This window comes from Xenopus laevis, chromosome 1S, assembly GCF_017654675.1.
Source record: "Xenopus laevis strain J_2021 chromosome 1S, Xenopus_laevis_v10.1, whole genome shotgun sequence".
Taxonomy (NCBI): domain Eukaryota; kingdom Metazoa; phylum Chordata; class Amphibia; order Anura; family Pipidae; genus Xenopus; species Xenopus laevis.
In genome coordinates, this window is record NC_054372.1 from 109,824,189 (window position 1) to 109,841,970 (window position 17,782).

At 40.1% G+C, this 17,782-nt stretch overlaps 1 protein-coding gene across 2 annotated transcripts; it reads right to left on the reverse strand.

Annotated features, from left to right (window-relative positions):
• Positions 1–433: 433 nt before the first annotated feature.
• On the reverse strand, positions 434–3,520 carry LOC121399421 (putative nuclease HARBI1). 2 transcript variants are annotated; one of them, XM_041580084.1, is made up of 2 exons: positions 2,450–3,520; positions 434–1,723 (listed from the first exon to the last, which is right to left on the reverse strand). In XM_041580084.1, the coding sequence occupies exons 1-2, from the start codon at positions 3,180–3,182 to the stop codon at positions 1,359–1,361; spliced, it is 1,098 nt and encodes a 365-aa protein (XP_041436018.1). In that variant the 5' UTR covers positions 3,183–3,520; the 3' UTR covers positions 434–1,358. The 2 variants fall into 2 exon arrangements, with proteins under 2 accessions (XP_041436018.1, XP_041436019.1); XM_041580085.1 differs by having other exon boundaries at positions 1,659–1,723; positions 2,910–3,520.
• Positions 3,521–17,782: the final 14,262 nt, after the last annotated feature.

Consider the following 17,782-nt stretch of genomic DNA (forward strand, 5'->3'; position numbering starts at 1 on the left):
GCATATACTTCCTTTGTAGTTTTGACTGTACAACGTATATTAATTAAACATTGCTAGCCTAACGTTGGACTGCTTATCGTAAAATCATTAGTGCAACTTAACAAACATTTAGTAACCTGTGCGCAGGAATCTTCAGAAATTTCTGTTGTCGCAGCGAATATAAGTATGGCAAAGTGTTACGGATGTGAGCGAGTCCAGCACAGGCGGATCGTCAGAGGTAATTAAATTAGCCTCCATGTTCCTAAGTGCTTATTGTTACATGCAGCATTTGGTTTATATCATATATTATAAATAGAGTATACAGTGAGTGTGTTCACATAAACCAAATGTAAAAAAATTATACTTACATGGCTAATGTAAAAGTTAGATTTTTAATGTCAATTTAACTATATATATTTACAATTGAAGACCATGTAATTAACATAAAAGAATATAAAAAATATACCACCATGCTCAATAAGTTAAATATCATTTTAATATGTACATAGGCTGCATTACTATTTACTCCAATTTCAATGTGAAAAATAACAGTGGTATGTCTTTTAATTTCAATACAAATCTGAATAGTGGGATGTTTTATAAACAAAGAATTTTAGTGACACAATATTCTGTTGCATGAAATTAAAACAAATGTGTAAATCTGGTTGTGCAAACATTGGTGGAAAATTAAATTTTTTGCAAATGTCCATCACGCTACCCCACCTGAATATCGTAATAAATCTTAGAAATGATTTGAAGGAGGCTGTACACGGCTCGCCAGCCGACAAAATTTTACTGAACAGAAGAGATTTTGTATGGACAAATGAATAAAGAATACCGCCATACAGGCTATATGAGGTGTGTATAGGCTGTTACATTTCAAACAGGAGCTCAACTATTTCAGTTCTATTCAGCGCTTCTTCAATTTGCATCTGAACCAATCTGCAAACTAGGGCCAACATTTGTCTAGCAATCATGCATTGATTTGAATAAGAAACTGGAATCTAAACAGGAGAGGCCTGAATAGCAACATTCACAAAACAAAGAAGCATTAACAATAAATTTGTAGCTTTACAGAGCATTTGTTTTTTAGAAGGGGGACAGTGACGCCCATTGGAATGCTGTCAAAAGAAGAGTTAGAAGAAAATGGCATATAAATGACATATAACTCTAAATTAAATTAAATAATGAAAAACAATTGAAAAGTTCCTTTCAATTAGCCTTTCTATAACATAAGTAAATTTACTGTAAAGGAGAACCACCCTTTTAAGATTGTTTTGTAAGCTTTTCATATGAATACATTTAACAAGATATCAACAATAAGAATATAAACAAGTTTTACAAAAAAAAATGTAACCTCCCAAAGTCAAGTGAATCAATCAAAAAAATCGTTGAATCAAATCGTTCCTTGTGATAATTGCTTCATTCTGGTCAACATGCATTTGAAGGTCAGTGTTTTCTTCACATGCTGGTTGGATTTCACATACATCATTTTGGACCCTTTGTATAATGATATTATGTAAAACAACACACGCTACAACAATGTAGCACACCTTTTCCGGCGAGTACAGTAGTGACCCCCCAGTGATGTCCAAACAACGGAATTTGCTCTTTAAGATTCCAAATGCTCTTTCAATTATACATCTTGTTGTAGCATGGACTCGGTTGTAGTTTTTTTCTTTTGCATTCTTAGGCCGCCACACTGGCGTCATCAGCCAAGTTTTTAACGGATATCCACAATCTCCTGTAAAGAACACAAACAAAATAATCAAATTCAAGTAGCTACTGCATAAAAAATAGTAAGGTAAATGAAGAAATAAATTACATATTGCAAGGCTATCAAATGAGCCACAGTACAAAGCAGCTAAGCTTAAGGCTCATCACTAATTATTCACCAGAAAATTAGGTTGGTCTATAATATAAGCTAATGCTACAGGGCACTTTGTTAAAAAATTATACTAGTTACACTTGTTTCTGTGCTGCCCTGTAGTAATTATGTGTATTAATTACTAATCAGCCTTATATTTTGACATTTCTATTTATGTGTATTGTATATTTTGAGTGGGTCCCGAAGCTCAGTAAGTGACAGCAGCACAGAGCATGTGCAGTGAATCAGCTGAAAAGAAGATGGGGAGCTACTGGGGCATCTTTGGAGACACAGATCTTCACTGCTAAAGGGCTGTGGTTGTGTACAGTGTTGGTACCTACTTCTTTAGTTTGGCTTTATCTGTTAAATTTATTTTAAATTATTATATTTACATATATAAAGCATACAGTTACAGAGAAAACCTGTGAAACAGAATGCTACAATTAAAATTTCAATGACACACGTTAAGTAATAGTTTACATATATGTTTTTGAAGACAATGCTAATATTGATATTTTAAACATTTTAACCATAAATGAAATTTTTCACAAATGTTTAAACAGTGATCAGTTTCATGTGTTAAAGAAATTAAATTGTTTTTACCTAATAGCCACGAATCTTTGAATTCGCCCTGTTGAAAACGTTCAGACAAAGATGAATTTGACAAGATATACGAATCGTGAGAAGAGCCTGGGAATTTAGCAACTATATCCACAAATTTTAGATTAAAGGAACACACAAGCTGGACATTAATGCTGTGGGAGCTCTTCCGATTTCTGTAAATGTGCTCCAGGTCAGCAGGTGGGCATAGTGTAATGTGTGTACAATCTATAATTCCCACAATGTTAGGAAATCCGCCAATCTCATAAAATTTTCCTTTAACTGTATTCAAATAACTGCTGTCAGAAGGAAAGTAGACATACGATTTATAAACTAACATAATTGCTTTCAAAACTTCATCCAATGAGCGGCTGCAAGAGCTTTGAGACACACCACCAATCACTGCTATGCAACTTTGAAAGTCACCTTTTGCAAAAAAATTTAATGCCAACAGCAAACGTACAAGGCCAGGGATGGCGTGAGATCTTTTAGTTGGCTTGCACAAATTCACTTTCAGCACATCATACAGCGATAGAATCTCCACAGTGTTTAGCCTGTATCGATCCTTAATCTCAGTGTCCGTTAGGTCCACCAGCGTCACTCGGTCACGAAACATTTTTATCTTCTGGCATTTGCGCCTTTTAACTTGCTTTCCATTATTAAAAGGCTTATCGACTTTTTCCATTCTTTTCTTTCTTAAATGGAAGAAAAACAGTGAGGGAAATATAATTTCCATAATCTAAAAAGAAAAGAAAAACTTTTATTACAACAATGAAACATTCAAAACAGTGGTAGGCCAGGCCACCTAGACACCCTAGCCAACCCATCCATCCTTAACACATTCATTACTGCACATACATACATGGTAGTGAATTACATGTGCAATAATAGCATTCACATGAAAGCCTAGTGCAATGTCCAGTCTAGGGGTTGGCATAACAGGTTCCTCCTCAGCACCATCCTATATCTGTGTCCTAGGCAGCTAAATATCTGCAGCTATATATCTGCCATAATTCAAAGTGCATATAAATGCATACAAAACATATTTAGTTTGGTAATTTTGCCATGGGATCTAACTGTTTCTTTTGTTATAAACAGGGCATTCCTACATCAGTGGCCAACTTCAAATTCCCATGCTCAGCCTCCTGTGTAGCTGTCTCTCATCTTTGACCTCAGTGTCAGATCATGCTCTAATTACCCCCACCAGTAGCAATCACAATAAAAATTAAGAGTTAAGTGACCTGTATAATAGCACTTGGCCCACTGGCTTGTGATTTTATATGTATTTGAAAAACAGGGTATGAAGCACAACATCCATTGGCATTGCCTTAAAACATTTCATTCAGCAGAAAATTATTACACAAGCTTTCAGGGGAACAACCCCTTCCTCAGGTCAAAACACGGTTTCTTCCACACACCACTTACCATCGGTGTGCTTCATACCCTGCTTTTCAAAGACTGAACAATTTGGCTGACTTGAGGGCAGCTGAGGATTGGATGCACCCAGAGCGAAGTAAGTCAAGTGTGGAAGAAACCGTGTTTTGTGATTTTATATGGTCACATAACTCCTAAGTGAATAAATGTAAAGAACAGACAGAGAACTAAAGCAATCAGATGGGAGACTTTATATTGAGGAACTTAGGGTAAACCTGTAAATAACAGAACCCTGTCTTAAAGTGAGAATGAAGTAATGCCATATTTAATGAAAACAACACAACAGGTGCTTCTAGAAAATATAAATATACTAGCCTGTGATGAAAAGAATCTGCAGGCAAAAACAGAGTCCAGTAAACAGGCCAAAGGTCGGGTCAGGCAGCAGGCAACAGTGTCCAGAAACAAGCCAAGGTCAAAACCAGGAAATGTAAATAGAAAATCTAGAATAGACAGGAGCACAAAGAAACAGTGAATACATACATAGGAATGTAAGTCAATTGCAAGCATTCTACAGTGGCTAAACTGGAGAGTGCACAATTTTAGAAATGCACACCAAAGCATTCTAATCCCACATGATCCTGACAGTATAACAACATTTTTATAGCCCCCCTAGGCCCCCAACTCATATTGGCTCCATTCCCTAATCCAGTGATCCCCAACCAGTAGCTCATGAACAACATGTTGCTCTCCAACCCCTTGGATGTTGCTCCCAGTGGCCTCAAAGCAGGGGATTATTTTTGAATTCCAGGCTTGGTGGCAAGTTTTGGTTGTTTAAAAACCATGTGTCCTGCCAAACAGAGTCTCAATGTAGGTTGACAATCCACATAGGGCCTTCCAAATGGCCAATCACAGCCCTTATTTGGCACCCTGAGAACATGTTTAATGCTGATTTTAATGATTTTTGATTTTGATTTTAATTTTTACTTCTGAATGTTGCTCTCAGCTTCAAAAGGTTGGGGATCCCTGGGCCTAACCACTAAAGCCCCACCCAAGATCTGGCCCTGTTCATTGATGGTTATGGCACCCATAAGTAAAATAAAATGTTTATTTCACAAACTCCCATAAAAATTGATTTGTGAAAAAAAAATGTGCCAGACATTCCCTCTTACAAGTTAAAAAGGATATTGGCCAGAGAATTATTTAAAAAAATACATTAGTGACAAGAGGTTTAATAAATTAAAAAAATACACTGATTGATGTACAGTAGAACTAAACTTAAATTCAGAAGTTGGGGACTATAGTAGATATGGCACGGATTTGGTGTTCTCATTGGCGGACCAGCTATTTTGACAAGTACTGATCAGCTAAGCCTCTCCCTGTGCCCTCTCTGATAGTGAGATTTCTGAAAAATTATATCTTTATAAATGTAAGTATTGTTTAAATGATGCTCTATGCATATTAAAGAAGCTAGTATTTCCAACATAAATACATTTTTAACACAAGGATAAAAACTGGACTTGGAACTAGTAATTACTGTATATAACAGTGTAACAAAATGTAAACTACATCTTTAATAGCCTCAAATTATGTCTGTATATTATCATACAATTTAAACTGTAAGCTCTATGGGGTAATGTCCTCAAGCATTTTGTCTGATTGACACTGAGCACTTAATCTATATTGTAATTATATATTATATTTATCTCACTTGTTTTTCTAAAGTGCACTTATTGTTACTTATGAATGATACTTTTTTAGTTACTTATTAGTTACTTACTATTGTTGCTTTTTATATATATATATATATATATATATATATATATATATATATATATATATCAGTGTAACTATTTACTTTTTAATGTTACTTATTACAGTGTCCTTTTCTTTATTACTTATAAATGTATTGGTTTGCTGTACTGAGCTTTTTACTGAAGGAGTGCAATACAATTAGAAATATACATATAAATAAAACAAAAGAAGAAAGATTTAGAAATATATATGTATTTAAAAAAGAAATGTAATAGAAAACAAATGATAAAACTTACTTTAAATATATATAGAATAACCTCAGGAACAATATCTTCGGAAAAACGAAATCTCAGGATTAAGCAGCTTCCTCTGAGTGACAGAACTCATCTACAACGTGACGTGAAGCTATTCTGCAGTTGTCGTGCTAGGAAATGTTCTTTCGGGTACACGACATATTTATTCGTTCTAACGACATTATTTTAATCAGTTGTACAGTGATTGCGCCTTTTTTCTTGAATTTGACGTAACTACGACAATTTAACTAAACCGTCGTTCCACCGACAAAATATATACGACATTTTATAAAAATGCCGGACTTACGAGAGATTCAAAGACAGTGACATCTCCCTTTGTGAATTTGACGTACATACGACATTTTACAAATTTGTCGACCGCCACTTCTGGGTTACTTTTTTTACCGACACTTTTGTGAATTCCCCCCATTGAGTTAAAGTTGACTCCTCCTCCTCCTCTGGGCTTCATCCCCTGCCTCCTCCTACTTTCTCCAGTTTCTAACCGAAGAAGGAGTACCAAAATATCACCCAAAATACAGAGAAGGAGTCTCCCACCCTTTAAAAAGTAACCTATTAACCTTTTTGAAAAAAAAAAATTACTCCCAACGGGGAGAAAAAACTCCAGATGACCTAAGGTCCATCTTATCTAAACCAGGGAGGGAAGGCCTGTGTCCCCCAATGTAGGATGAGAGAAAAGGATTTAACGGTAAGTACAAAAATCTTCCTTTCTCTCACCTATATTGGGGGACACAGGCACCATGGGGATGTCCCAAAGCAACCCCTGAGGGCGGGACCTTACCCCTACAGTGCTCACATAAGAACTGTTTGTAACACCTTCCTCCCAAAGCTGGCTTCAGCTGAAGCTTGGGTGTGCAGCCTGTAAAAGCGCGTGAAGGTGTGTGGAGAAGACCAAGTGGCGGCCCGGCAGACCTGTTCAGCCGATGCTTGGTGCCGAACAGCCCAGGAAGTGCTAACTGAACGTGTAGAGTGTGCCTTGATCTTGAATGGAGTTGGTTTACCCCTTACTGCATAAGCTCTGATGATTGTGGAGCGAATCCATTTTGCTATAGTCGACTTGGCGACCCACATTCCTCTTTTTCGACCTTCTGTAAGGATGAAGAGAGAGTCTGTCTTTCTAATTTTCTTTGTGGCCTCGATATATGCCCTGAGGGCTCGAACAACATCCAACTTGTTTAGGCGTCTCTCATGAGCATTCTTTGGTTCGGGGCAGAGCGAAGGAACAACTATGTCCTGATTTAAATGAAATTCCGAAACGACCTTGGGCAAAAATTCTGGTGTTGGTCTCAGGACCACTTTGTCACAATGGAATATCATAAACGGAGACCTGCACGATAGTGCCGCTAGTTCGGATACTCTTCGAGCCGATGTAATAGCCAAAAGGAAAACTACTTTCTCCGTAAGGGTGAGTAATGGAATTGCATCTAGTGGTTCAAAAGGCTCCTCTTGAAGAACTGATAGTACTAAATTTAGGTCCCAAGGAGGAACAGGGTACTTATAGGGGGGGGCTAGTCTAGTGGCCCCTTGTAAAAACGTTCTGATGTTGTCTCCAGATGCTATTTTTCGTTGAAAAAAGGATAGAAAGTGCTGAGATTTGAACCTTCAGGGAACTTAAGGCTAATCCCTTGGAGAGACCCTCCTGGAGGAAGGATAGAATGTCCCTGTCCTCCGCCTTCCTTGGATCTGTTTTTCTCAACTCACACCAAGTAATGAAGGTTTTCCACACTCTGTGATATATTCTGGCCGAAACTGGTTTTCGAGCTCGCAACATTGTTGGTATCGCCTCTTTAGGAGCTCCAGAAGCCTCCAGCACTAAGGCTTCAAGAGCCACGCCGTTAAAGCCCATTGATGTGAATTCGGGTGGGCAATCGGCCCTTGTGTAAGTAGATCCTCTCTCAGAGGAAGATGTAGTGGCGTGTCTCCTGCCATGACTACTATCTCCGCGAACCACGGCCTTCGGGGCCAATAGGGGGCCACCAGAATCGTATGAACCTTCTCCCTCCTGATCTTCTTCAGTATTCTTGGTATGAGAGCTAAAGGAGGGAATACATAGGCTAGCGAGAAAGTCCACTGAATCACTAGGGCGTCGACCGCCCAGGCCTGTGGGTCCATGCTTCTGGCTACGAACTTTGGTACTTTGTGGTTGTACCGAGACGCCATCAAGTCGACTTCTGGTAGGCCCCACCTGTTCACGATTAGTTGGAAACTTTCTGGGTGCAGACTCCACTCGCCCTGATCTATCGTTTCTCTGCTTAGGTAATCCGCCTTCCAGTTGTCTATCCCTGGTAGATAGACTGCCGATATTGCCGGAACATGTTGCTCTGCCCATGTCAGAATACTTCTCGTCTCTGCTAAGGCCGCCAGACTTCTTGTGCCTCCCTGATGGTTTATGTAGGCCACTGCTGTCACATTGTCTGACTGTATTCTTACTGCTTTTCCTCGTAGAAGGTCTGTCCAGTGTTGTAGGGAATATCGTATTGCTCGGAGCTCCAGTAGATTGATGGGAAGAAGCTTCTCCGATTGGTTCCAGAGTCCTTGCACTGTTTCTTGGCCTAGGACTCCTCCCCATCCCCGTAAGCTGGCATCTGTTGTTAGTATCGTCCAACAGTGGGAGGGGAAGGGTTTTCCCTGTGTCAGCCGGTGAGGTTGCAGCCACCAGTCCAGGGAAAGGTTGACCTGTTCCGGAATCGTAACCTGTCTGTCTAAGTGTTGTCGAATCTTCCTCTGGTGCCGTAGTATGAGCTGTTGTAACAGTCTGGTGTGGAATACTACGGGGAACGAAGCCACCATTGTGCCCAACACCTGCATTGCTGTGCGGAGTGGGATCTTGTCGGAAGTTTTGAGGTACCCGATCCTTCTCTGAAGGGTGCTGATCTTCTCCATTGGCAGAAAAGCCCTTTCTACTCTGGAGTCGAGAACTACACCTAGGTAATCCATTCTCTGTGTTGGAAGAAGTGTGGATTTCTTGTAGTTGATTATCCAACCCAGCTGAGACAGTACCTGTATGACCTGAGTTGTGTGATTGTTCGCCACTGTCAGGGAGGGGGCCTTCACTAGAAGATCGTCCAAATAGGGGATCACTTTGATTCCCTTGAGTCTGAATCCTGAGAGTGCTGCTGCCATGATCTTCGTGAAGACCCGTGGAGCCGAAGAAAGGCCAAAGGGGAGCGCCACAAACTGCCAGTGCTTCCCTGCTGCGTAGAATCTCAGAAATCTGTGATGGGCTGGGTGGATGGGGATATGGAGGTATGCGTCCTTTATGTCTATTACAGACATGAATTTGTCTTTTTCCATGGACAAGAGGACAGATTGTATTGATTCCATCTTGAAATGGTATGCCTTGACAAACTTGTTGAGAGTCTTTAGGTCTAGCACCGGTCTGTAAGATCCATCCTTCTTGGGTACGATGAATAGGTTTGAATAAAAACCCCTTCCCCTGTCCGAATGTGGGACCGGTTGAATGACTCCCGAGTCTGCAAGATCGAGTATGACCTTCAGAAAGGCTTCTCTTTTGTGACTTCCTAGAGGAACACGGGACATGAAAAATCTGGTTGGAGGATGTAGATTTAAGTCTATAAGATATCCTTCTGATACTATTTGGAGGACCCATTGGTCCCTGACTAGACTTCTCCACACCTCCCGGAAGGTCCTTAGGCGTCCGCCTAGAAGAGGCCCTCCAGGGGTGGGCACATCTTCAGGCAGAGGTAGACTTGTCCTGGGAAGGCTTGGCAGCTCCCTTGGTAGAGGACCAGGTGGACTCCCGCTTGTTGTGGTATCTCTGGCGAAAATTTGCGTTTGACTTCTCAGGCTGAGGCTTTGCTCTCTGCCCCTGCCGAAAGAGCCGAAAAAAAGGTCGCCTCCTAAAAGTAGGTCTCTTAGGTTTACTTTGTGGAAGGATAGTGCTTTTACCTCCTGTAGCCTGAGAAATTATCTTGTCGAGCTCAGTACCAAATAGTTGTTTCCCCTGAAAAGGTAGACTCACTAAGGACTTCTTTGAAGTAAAGTCTGCCGACCAAGTCTTGAGCCACAAAAACCGGCGAGCCGCAATGGATTGTGCTGAGGTCTTGGCGACTAGTTTGGCCGCATCTAGTGCTGCGTCACCCAAGTAGGCAGTGGCGTCCGCAATCTGTGAAAGCAGAAGATCAGTAGTTGGATCCTCAGAGCCTAGTAGCTGTGCTACCTGCTCCACCCAGACCTCCATCGCCTTAGTCACCCATGCTATGGCGAACATAGGCCTGAGGGCTGTTCCGGCCGTAGTGAAGATTGACTTACAAAAACCTTCTAGTCTCTTGTCAATTGGATCCTTAAAGGATGCTGCATCCGCAACAGGGATGGTGGTGGTCTTAGAAAGCCTGGATACTGGAGGATCGACTGAAGGAGGGGAGGACCACAAATCCATACATTCCTGAGGAAAAGGATAAGACTGGGTAAAGCGTTTTGATATTTGAACCCTATGATCTGGAGCTTTCCACTGAGATTTGACTATCTCATCTAACTGCTCATATGCTGGAAAGACATAGGAGGTCTTGCGTTGTCTCTTGAAAATATTTTTACCAGCCTCTGCTGTAGTAGAAGCCGTGTCCTCGATATTAAGGGTCTTTAGAACCGCTTGTATTAACCCCTCGACCTCCACCTGGGTTCTGGGGGTCTCCGGGTCTGGCTCAATATGTTGTTCAGAGTCATAGTCTGTTAGAACCCGTCCTTCCTCATCGGAGGAGGTAAGTAGGCCACCCCTAGGTCCCGAGGGAGAGTCAGGTGGCCGCTTTGAAGCAGTTGGTCGCCTATCATGGGTCTGAGGAGGGTTAGATAGGTGTTGCAGGACTTTGTCCAGTGTCTCTGGAATGCGGGCCAAGTTGCTAAGGCCGGCCAAGGACATAGTGAGAGCACGCATCAGGTCTGATTCGGAGCCCTGAGGTGTTGTATTGTCTGAGTGCGTGAGTGGAGGAGGGTCAGAGAGAGAGTTGTGAGAGGCAATGGTGGGTCTACATGCTGCGCACACCGCCTCAGTTGAAGCAGATAAAAATTTTTCCTTGCATGCTGCACAAGCTAGATAGGAAACCCTGGGTGTCCTGCGTGCAGGAGCTGATTGTTTGGCTATGACTGCCTCCTCTGTGGTGATAGACATGTCTGCCCTAAGTAAGTGGAGGCAGGGGAAAGAACTGTGGGCCCGCAGTAAGCAGAAGACGTCTGCAACAGAAGTATAAACATTAATTATTTATTATTTTTATTTATCTGCCCACTATTTAAAACGCAGGGAAAAAACTGTGGGCCCGCAGTAAGCCCCAACTAACCTGCGTCGCTAGCCGCACACCGCTGAGGAGAATCCCTTGCGCAGACAAGATGGCGGCGAAGGAAGGAGTGGGCGTGAACCGAGAACGGAAGCGCCGGCGCCTGAGAATAAGGAGTCCCAAGATGGCGCCGACGTAAGTAGGACGTATGCGTCCCAAGATGGCGCTGGATTGTTTAACGCCGCAACAAGAACACACGCGCCTAACTGTACGGAGTCCCAAGATGGCGCCGACGTCAAAAACAGGACGCCGGCGTCCCAAGATGGCGCCGAAGGAGTACTAACATGGCGCCCTGACTGTCGCAACCTAAGATGGCGCCGGAATGCACCGATATAGCGACACATGCGCCTCACTGATGAAGAGAGCTAACTGCGCCCTCTGCTCCCTCCTGACAGATAAGCGGAACCCGTGAGAGGATATATGATATATACACACACCCTCTAGCACTACCCTGAATGAGAGATTTTTTTTTTTTTTTTTTTAAAACAAGGGTGGGAAGCAGGTAGTTCTCCTACCTGTACAGCCAGGAATGTGTGCTCAAACCGACGACCTCCCCTGTCGATAAGACTGGTGCAGACCTCCGTGGAGCGGTAACCACAGCCTCAGGGGGAAAATGGAGCTTTGCCTGCAGCCTCCGTAGAGCGGTAAGGCAGTCTGGCACAATTGAAGACGTCTGGCTGAGGGGCACTGGATACAAGTAAGCGCTGTCCCCCTGTGGCATGACCCGCACCGAAGTAAGATCATTTGCTCCAGCCACCGTGGTGTCCATGTTCTCTTCTGAGGACACTAAAAGAAACTGGAGAAAGTAGGAGGAGGCAGGGGATGAAGCCCAGAGGAGGAGGAGGAGGAGTCAACTTTAACTCTTAGTGTCCACTCTCCAAGCTGCAGGATCTTCATCCCCATGGTGCCTGTGTCCCCCAATATAGGTGAGAGAAAGACACTTTTATCAATTTGTCTTTCAAACGACATTTTAAATGACATTTTCTCCCGACATTTTAAAAATGGAGTAAAACTCAGTGTAACTCTTCCCCATGTGTCAGATCAATTCTAATATAAACTACTCTTCTTTGGTTCACTCAATCTTCATTTCATACCTCTTGTAGGTGCCCCATTGTGGAATTATCATATTAATAGGGATTAGCATTTTATAGTCAGGGCACAAGTTTCAGTCTAACCTTATAGGTGTAAAAGCCTCATTAACAAAACAAGTAAAACACTGATTACATTTTTAAAAAAAAGTGTATTTTATGTAAAAAGTTTTTAACTCACACTCGCGTTATTTTACTAGTTTTAGTTTAATAAATGGGAGTATTAGCAATTCGAGTGATTATACCATATAAATCTAAAGGAAAAGTAAAGCCTCCAGCCGATTTTTTATGCATTATGCAAAATAGCATTTTAGAACTTGTTACAGAAGTGGATTTACACAAACATGTAGGCAGATTTAGAAAAGCCCAGGTTATACTGAAAAATGGATGTATAATGTTACTAGGTAAAATATACCCCTCCCCGGAAATTGCAATTTCATGGCTGACTAACAGATGTAGTAAGAGCTAAAGACAAATTCATAAAAAATGTCATTAAAATGTTGTGAGAGACAAAATCTGAAAACTGTCTGTTTAAAAGACTTATTTACAAAAGTGGAGATATAGGTTTGTGAATTTGGAGTGAAATCCGACATTTTTACAATAAATGTGTAGCCTTGCAAAGCATTTGTTTTTCAGATGGGGTCAGTGACGTCCATTTGATAGCTGGAAAAAGTTTTAAGAAGAATGCAAATAATTTAAAAACGATAAAAAATAAATAATGACAACCAATTTAAAAGTTTCTTAGAATCAGCCGTTCTATAGCATACTAGAAGTTAACTTAAAGGTGAACCACCCCTTTAAGAAACAGGAATTTATATACAGGTATGGGACCTTTTATCCAGAATGTCTGGGGTTTTCCAGATAACTGATCTATCCATAATTTAGATAACATAAAATAGTTAAATAAACCCAATAGGCTGGTTTTGCTTCCAGAAATTATAAATTATATCTTAGTTTGGCTCAAGTACAAGGCACTGTTTTATTATTACAGAGAAAAAAAATTTGGATAAAATGGAGTCTATGGGAGATGGCCTTTCCGTGATTTGGGGCTTTCTGGATAATGGGTTTCTGCATAACTGAACCCATACCTGTAGTAGAATAGCCTTGCACCCAACACAATGAGATGGCATTTTAGTTCTGTGTTGCTAAGCAAGTAGCGTTATTTTGCCACGTTACTCTAACAATACTGTTTAACTAATACTAACTACTGTATTCTCTGGGGCCCCAATATTCCTTTGTAAGGGGGTCCTCGCCAATGTTTTGTTTTTTAACTTATAGGGGGGCCCTGGTCATCAATTTTTTTTAACTTGTAGGGGGGCCCTGACAACCAATTTTTTTAAAAAAAACTTAAAGGGGTTTTACCATTTTAGCACTGATGTCTGTGTGGTCTTTTAACTGTGGTGTGGGTGTGATCTGGGGAGGCGCTGTGTTTTGTTGTAAGGGGCCCTGTGATTTCTAATGGCAGCCCTGGATACATTTCTTATTTTTGTCCCGGCTGAGCAGAATCCCTGAGTTTCATTAAAGGCAGATGTCAGAATTGATACAATAGTTGCTAATATTCCACAGATACTGCTGAGAAATGTATCAATTAATTGTATCAACAAAATGTAGCAAATTGTAACAGTTCAGATGCTCCTGGATCACTGAGCTGCCAGATTGAAACACTAAGGGGCAGATTTACTAAAGGGCGAAGTGGCTGTCGCTAGTGAAAATTCTACCATACCATCCGCAGGGACATCACCAATTTACTAACAGACGCAGACTACAATTCACTAGCGAAAGAGACCGTTGCTAGCGCAGTTTCACACCCTATCGGTAGGCGAATTTTCGCTCATGAGAACGATCGTTACTCCACAAATTCACTTAAGTGCCAATTTTACAGTACGGTTACCTCTTTCGCCAGAATTTCCTTCACCACCTTAGACCTGGCAAACTGATAAAATGAAGCTACATCCTCCTCAATCTTATGTCAGTGACATCATATCCTGTATGCTGGAAAGTCATAAAAGTTCTAAAAAAAACACTGGCGTTTTTTCATATTTTAAAGCGGGATTGTCAAAAGTTCTAACTATTAAAGATTTTTGTGTTAACCTTTTTTTTCCCAACCATTTGAGGGGTATGCCACATTTGTTTTAGGGTGGGCTCATGTCTAGGGCATTAGAGGATCTCATTTGTCTTTATTTTGCTTCCTTGGAGATTTGTAATAAAAAGTGGCCAGTTCAAGCATTTGTACCAACAACTCTAATAAAGACGTCCATACGACCTATATGTACTCGCCCTATTCAAATTGACCTAAGCTGGCCATAGACCCAAAGATTGGTTTGTACGAATCTTTGATTTGTACGATTTTCTCTGCATGTATTGCCGATCTGACGATATCAGTGGGAGACTGTCACCAGCTTTTGTCGGACTTATCTTTCGTACGATTGCTGTCAGGGGCTGATCTGTTCTTTTATTACTTTATTTGATCTGAATGGTTAGTGACAGGTTGGGAGATGGCACCTAACGATCGTGCGTCCGATGTGAACGTAAATCTACACGTCTATGGCCACCTTAAGAGTACTAACGAAGTTTCGGTAGGCAGAATTGAATGCTAGCAGAAGATCGATATAAAATGCACACCCTGACAAATTAATGCTAGTGAAACAGCTGCTGAGATGCAACTTTTGCAATTCTTTTTTTTTTTTTGGTTGCATTAAATGTACAGTAACTCCTTATAACACTGGCTACACTTAGGGGCACATTTACTAAGCTCGAGTGAAGGATTAGAATAAAAAATACTTCGAATTTCGAAGTATTTTTTTGGCTACTTCGACCATCAAATTGGCTACTTCGACCTTCGACTACAAATCGAACGTTTCGAAGTAAAAATCGTTCAACTATTCGACCATTAGATAGTTGAACTGTCTCTTTAAAAAAAACTTTGACCACCTACTTCGCCACCTAAAACCTACCGAGGTACAATGTTAGCCTAATGGGAAGGTCCCCATAGGCTTTCCTAGCAATTTGGGATCGAAGGAAAATTGTTTGATCGATGAATTAAAATCCTTCGATCGAGCGAATTGCGGTAAATCCTTCGACTTCGATATTCGAAGTTGAAGGATTTAACTTCGATGGTTGAATATCGAGGGTTAATTAAACCTCGATATTCGACCCATAGTAAATGTGCCCCATAAACTGCTTACAAAAAAATATATTAGAGGTAGGCCCTATGATTCTTTTCGGTAAGTATTTTTATTTCTTCTAGCTGTGCTGAGTACTATATAAACTACTGCATGCAGAAAACACTGCTGCCATTTATTTATGACTGCTTTCTTTCCTGACCCCAGTTAGTGATTGAATGATTGTGTAATTACTACTAAGGAAGGTCCTTGTTTTTTTTTGCTTATGCTGTACTGCAGTGTGCTCTTATTTACCCTGTTATAGTAGCACAATAACATGACCTTTTGGCAGAAGCCAAATCTTTAAAGGTCTGGATGATATAGCAATAGACATAGCAGGTGTGTTTTTACTGGTGCCTGTAAAATGCATAGCAACCATCCTACTAATTGCTTTACCCTTTAACCTATTTGAAATTCTTAAAAGAAAGAATAGTATCTGTATCTTGCACACGAGTGGAAACTGTAAATCTTCCTGAAACTGCAGATGATAAAGGCAAGAGACAATTTTGTGGCTTGACTTTTGACTGTATGTAAATCTCACATCCAAGTGCCCAGTGTTGTGTCTTCAGACTTGAGATTAGCACAAGGGCCATATTAATGTCTTAATTAATTAATAAATGACAATTCAAAAGCTTCTTCCTTGCAATATAGATACGGTAGTAAAGTGGCACCTTTTTAACTAGAATCATGGTTGTTAGCAATGAGATGTGTTGAGTTCATATCGTCAATAAAAATACTCCATGTATACAAAAATAAAAGTCAATCATGTTTATTAGAACCTGAAAATTGAATTGCTTAGATTATGTAACTAGTCCAAAATAACACTTAGGGGCAGATTTATCAAAATACGAGTTGGGGGGAAAAAAAGTGGGGGATATAGGGAAAAAACCCCAACAAAACTCGTGCAACTTTTTTTATCTCAAATGCTAGCTTGTTTAAGAAAAAAACACAACAAAATTCCTGCGTAATATTTTACACAGTGAGAATCTAATTCTCCCATTCATTTTCAATGAGGCTGAAAACCTTGAATGTATTAATAAACTAGAAAAATAAAGTTGTATATGTATATATATATATATATATATATATATATATATATATATATAGATAGATATATATTCCTATTGACTTCTATATAACCTTGGCACCTTTCACTTTCCAATTAATTTTCTGGCGACTTCAATTTTTTTTTGAGGTTTCAGAAAACACGTGTGCATTTTTTTCACGTCTGTGTTCATGGACTCAGAATGCTCTAAATTACCTAATAAGGCATTAAAAGAAATAAGATGAATTTTAGTTAGAAGGATATTTGAGAGGCGTGTATTTAATTTTCATTTGGTTCATCCCATTGTAATTGCAATCTGGATTTAAGATTCTCAGGGTTTATGCAAAAAAACAAAATGAAAATGGTATGGGAAAAATGCAGCCGTATTTAGGAAATGATGATAAAATACGAGCAGCTGGCTCATACAAGTATTCATCAAGAGTCAAATTGGAAATTCAAATTTTCAAATTTCAGCCTTCTTGACATCAAGTTTTTTTAAATTCGATTCAAATTGATTCGAGTTTTTGGGTCGAGTTGTAAAAATTAGATTTTATTAATAAATTTCGAATTTATGGGAGTTCATTCATAGGAATTCAATATTCAACCTTTAATGAATGTGCATCTAAATAAATCCAAAAGGATTGTTGTTCTCTATGGAGGATTCATACCCCCAAATGTAATAAAAGGCACTAAGTTTGCCCAGGAGCAGTAACCCATAGCAACGAATAAGATCTTTGCTTTTAAACCGATAAATGCTCCCTGCTGATTGCAGCAGATTGCAGTTGCTATGGGTTACTGCTCCTGGGCAAACTTACTGCATTTTATTACATAACCCGCATAATAACTTAGTTTGGATCAAGTACAGGGTACTGCTTTATTATTAAAGAGAAAAAGGAAATAATTTTTAATTTGAATTATTTGATTAAAATGGAGTCTATGGGAGATGGCCTTCCTGTAATTTAGAGCTTTCTTGATAACAGGTTTCCGGGTAATAATGGATCACATACCTGCAAAGATTCTAGAGCAGCGGTCCCCAACCTTTTTGCTCGTGAGCCACACTCAAATGAAAAAAGAGTTAGGGAGCAACACAAGCATGAAAGATGTTTCTAGGGTGCCAGATTAGGCAGCCTACAAGAGGCTCTGTTTGGCAGTACACCTGGATTTTATGCAACCAAAACTTGCCTCCAAGCCTGGAATTCAAAAATAAGCAGCTACTTTAAAGGTTACTGAGAGCAACATCCATGGGGTCAATGAGCAACATGTCACTGGTTTGGGATTACTGTTCTAGAGTAGATAATATCCGGTGTTTTGTCTATT

Coding starts and splice junctions, on each gene's coding strand:
- LOC121399421 (XM_041580084.1), bottom strand. CDS start 3,182: ATGGAAATTATATTTCCCTCACTGTTTTTCTTCCATTTAAGAAAGAAA. Junction 1,724..2,449: donor CAAAGATTCGTGGCTATTAG/GTAAAAACAATT, acceptor TGTTCTTTACAG/GAGATTGTGGATATCCGTTA.